This window comes from Panthera tigris, assembly GCF_018350195.1.
Source record: "Panthera tigris isolate Pti1 chromosome A3 unlocalized genomic scaffold, P.tigris_Pti1_mat1.1 chrA3_random_Un_scaffold_61, whole genome shotgun sequence".
Classification (NCBI taxonomy): domain Eukaryota; kingdom Metazoa; phylum Chordata; class Mammalia; order Carnivora; family Felidae; genus Panthera; species Panthera tigris.
The window spans coordinates 124435-129003 of NW_024962147.1; the positions used below are offsets into that span (position 1 = coordinate 124435).

Below are 4569 nucleotides of genomic sequence, written 5' to 3' on the forward strand. Positions count from 1 at the left end.
GCTTAACTAACTCCTATCCATGCAGGCTACTTGTCTGTATCTTGGTTTTTACATTTTCCCCAGCAATATTTGAGTGCCTTTTATAGGCCAAACATTTGCTAATAAGTAAAGGGCCACTAAACAAGATCGGGTTTCCTGCTCTCAAGAGATACAACACAGGAGGGACACATGCTTAAATATGTAACTCCAGTACAGTATAATAAGTATTGATGATAGGAGGGGATAGGGGCTTGTGGGAGCAGATAGAAGGAGACATCGCCTAGAGAGCTGGATGGAATAGGTTCCAGGAAGATGGGCCATGTTGAGTGAAAGGGTTGGGTAGAAGAGGGGTACTCCAGTATTTCATATGGAAAGAACACCATACACAAAGTCCTGGCAGCTAGAGAGAGGACAAGGGAAGGTAGATGGTTTACAAAATTCAGTGGAGTTCGGTGCGTCTGACTCAGAGTTCAATAACAAACGTTTCCATGGCAAACTCCATGGATGTGACAGGTTTCATGTTTTGCACACACAGGAGCTGAAGGACCCTCACTGTCGGAATGAGATGGCAGCCGCCCGAGGGGCTCTAAAGAAGAATGCCACAATGCTGTACACAGCCTCCCAAGCGCTTCTCCGCCACCCACATGTTGCTGCCACCAGAGCCAACCGAGATTATGTGTTTAAACAAGTCCAGGAAGCCATTGCTGGCATCTCCAATGCTGCTCAAGCTACCTCGCCCACCGATGAAGCCAAAGGCCACACAGGCATCGGTGAGCTGGCTGCAGTCCTGAATGAGTTTGATGTAAGTGTCCCAGTGGTGCACACAGAGGGGTATACGTTTGTATTGAAAAAAATGATTTGGGGATGAAGGGCCACAGTAGCATACATGAATTTACCCCTCGTGGAAGCTTAGGATAAAATGTAAATTATATCGTATTTCTGTTGATGGGAATCCAACATAGTGGCAGAGCCTAGTTTTCTTGTATTCAAAGGATCTAACAACAATGTTGAAGAGGACCTGATGTTAGGCAAGCAGAAGCCCTGTAAATCATTAACTTTTTTTTATCCCACTGGTTATTTAGGGACCATTCATCACTTGGATGATGATCTTTATTTTTAAGGGGACAAATGTCATAAGCAGTGTAGGTATAGATTGCCTCTATGTTGTGCCTGGGTGAAGAACTACCCTCAATGTGTTCATTTTAAGTCATTGACAAACGTTGTTGCCCACTGATCCCACATGGGATCGCCATCTTCCTTGAATAGACCCCTCTGGGTAATGCCTCTGCAGGACCCATGAATGACCCACATTCTGCACCTGCTGTTTCTGGGGGTGTGTCCCAATGAGTGAAGCAGTAGGAAGATGGCATCAAAGTGAATGGGAGGCATTCATGTAATCAGTACCCCAGGATGAGAGCCCTCACTTCTCCTAGATCAGGATATGGACCCACCTATGGGATGCTGGAATTCATCTGAGCTCATTCTGTGTTCAGTGTGAGAGTCTAAGTGTGTTGTGAGAACTACCAAGATTTAAAATAATTGGTATCTGCTTTCAAGGATTCTATTTCCCTGTAAGGAGATGGGAGAAGTAGAATATATTAAATACCTTTCAAGGGATAAAACACAGTAGTAACGAAATTCATAAGAGAAAAATAGGTTACTTAACAGCTGTGGAGAAAGATGATGAGCTTGCTTTTGGATCTGTTGACATGAATTTTTGGCAGGAGATGACTGGCTAGAGAAGAGAATCGGGAACAAAGCAGTGATTGCTAGAGACCTAAAGCTGGAAGATCTAATGGAGGAATAATTATGATACTTGACCTAGCTGTTTTCATAGGGGTGTCTCCTCTTTTAGGTTTTTCAGTCAGTCAAAATATATAGAGATAGCTTAGACCATATACTGTTTCCTATGTTTTTTTCTTTTCTTCTTTTTTTTTTTTGCTCAAGATTAAATATAATAAATTTAAAGTGCCACAGGATCACCTGGGTGGCTCAGTTGGTTAAGTGTTGGGAGAGGAAGTTAATAACTCACATATCACATTCAACTGATTTCATGCAAGTGACAGGTTATATTTATTTAAAGATATTTGGAAATTTAGGGGCAACTGGGTGGCTCAGTTGGTTAAGTGTCCAGCTTTGGCTCAGGTCATGATCTCATGGTTTCTGGGTTTGGGCCTGGCTTTGGGCTCTGTGCTGACAGCTTGGAGCCTGGTGACTGCTTCAGATTCTGTGTCTCCCTTTCTCTGCCCCTCCCCACTCGTGCTCACACTCGCTCTCTCTTAATAAACATTATTTATTAGTTATAAATAATGTTTTAATGTCTTAAATAATATTTTTTAATGTTTATTTATTAAGTATTTACCACAGGGATTGGGGGTTAATATGTAATTCACAAAGTTTGAGGAGACAACTGAAAATCCATTGGAGCTAACAGAGTTCAGTAAGGTTATCAGTTTTAAAATATACGTCCACAGATTTGCAAAGTGCAAAAACATAGAGTAATGGAAAAACAGATCCTATTTTTAAAAAAATGATCTTGTTGATAGAAATGAAAAATAGTTTGTTGGCTTTATTTTATTCCTTATTTCCTTATAAATGTTGGAAATCATCTTGATACAGATGTGGAAGACTAGAAACAAAACAAAAAAAGCTGAGTGGCAAGTTCTACTTCTGGGTATGATATCACAATGATATCACAAGCCTGGGTGGGAAAACTATTGATTCTTAATTTTTACAATGTTCAGACAATCCCAATAAAAATTCTAAGAGTTCTTTTGCAACTTGACAGAGTAATGATGAAGTTTTTTTTCTGGACTAAGAATGAATAAGCCCATATTTTAAGGAGATGAAAATGAGCGGGTGATGTACTCGATATTAAAACATTCTAATGCTACATTAATGTTAAAAGTGTGCATTAGACCAAAAAATGCCTAGTCAAGTTAAACGGAATAGAAATTTGCAAAAAATCTCCAATACAAAATTATCTTATGAAATGATAGTTTTTAAAATTAGTAGGTGGATTAGTCAGATTTTGACAAAACTATATTTTTATAATCCTATGTTAACTTCAAAAAGTAAACAGTAAACCCTGCCAGGACCTAGTAATAGGAGTAGAAGCACTGAATGCGGAAAAGTCCCTGGAAGGACAGTCAGACCCTTCAGCTGCTGCCACCTTCTGCCCAAGCGTGAGGACTCCACCTTCCCATTTTCTTTGTATCCAGAACCTTCTCACTGAAAGGAGCTTTAACTAAAAATGAGGTTCACTATACAAAAGGCTTTGGACTCATAAAATAAAACTTAAGCCTGTATGGGGAAAATCTATTAGCAAAATATGTTGGAAATACTTAAACATTTGAAATGTTGGTTTGTGTGTATGTGTGTGTGTGTTATTTATTTTATTTTATTTTTTAGTTTATTTATTTTTAAATATGAAATTTATTGTCAAATTGGTTTCCATACAACACCCAGTGCTCATCCCAACAGATGGCCTCCTCAGTACCTATCACCCACCCTCGCCTCCCTCCCACCCCCCATTAACCCTCAGTTTGTTCTCAATTTTTAAGAGTCTCTTATGTTTTGGCTTCCTCCCTCTGTAACCTCTCTTTTTTTTTTCTTTTTTCTTCCCCTCCCCCATGGTCTTCTGTTAAGTTTCTCAGGATCCACATAAGAGTGAAAACATACGGTATCTGTCTTTCTCTGTATGACTTATTTCACTTAGCATCACACTCTCCAGTTGCATCCACATTGCTACAAAAGGCCATATTTCATTCTTTCTCATTGCCATGTAGTATTTTGTTAACTGTAGTGATACGCTGTGCAAATATGGCTTTGGGAGGTTGATACCGAAATGTAAGTTTCTTACAGAACATGACATATTAACTAAGTAATTCACTGTATTTTCACTATTACACTAGGTAACTTTTATTAGTTAAAATAAGTGTATTATGTCAATTCTATGCTTATATAATACCAGACTACTCAATTATATATTGGCTAAGTATATTAATCAAGTAATATTTTATTAAGAATGTATACTGGTTCACAAGCTATATAAATAACTAAAGCATTATCTAATGTTTAAAACTTTATTTCTCAGAGATTGACAAATGTTTAAAACTTCATTTCTCAGAGATTGACAAAAATCATCAGGGAGAACCATCTATATTGGTGATTTATAGATAGTAATTCAATTGGGTATGGTTCCCTAAAAATTTAGCAAGTGCAGTTTCAGTACTTTCTCAAACATAGTAATGCTAATAAAGTATTACAGAATATGACCAGACATAAGGTAATTAGCCATTTGTAGATGTGTTGTTTTTTCCACCATTTGACACCAGCAAATCTAGACAGTCCTTAAGGATATTTGAAATTATCACTAAAAATTAATGTTCTCCTTCTCTTGGTAACAGAATTCTCCATTTCTGTTCTTTAGTTGCATAATGAATACTTTGTTGTTGTTTTTATTCTGCGGACATAGTGACTCGAAATTGATTTTTGAATTCAGACATGTGTCTTATATCCTAAAAGCTATTCTCAGATATTAAACAAATTGATACCACATTGGGAGGGAAACTCACTCAAACTTCCTGT

The 4569-nt window shown here is 37.8% G+C and overlaps 1 protein-coding gene across 1 annotated transcript; it reads left to right on the plus strand.

The window, feature by feature from the left end:
* The first annotated feature begins 213 nt into the window (after positions 1–213).
* On the plus strand, positions 214–1786 carry LOC122236188 (catenin alpha-2-like). The gene is made up of 4 exons (XM_042977080.1): positions 214–431; positions 515–781; positions 1246–1312; positions 1704–1786. The coding sequence occupies exons 1-4, from the start codon at positions 405–407 to the stop codon at positions 1784–1786; spliced, it is 444 nt and encodes a 147-aa protein (XP_042833014.1). The 5' UTR covers positions 214–404.
* The last annotated feature ends 2783 nt before the right edge of the window (positions 1787–4569 follow it).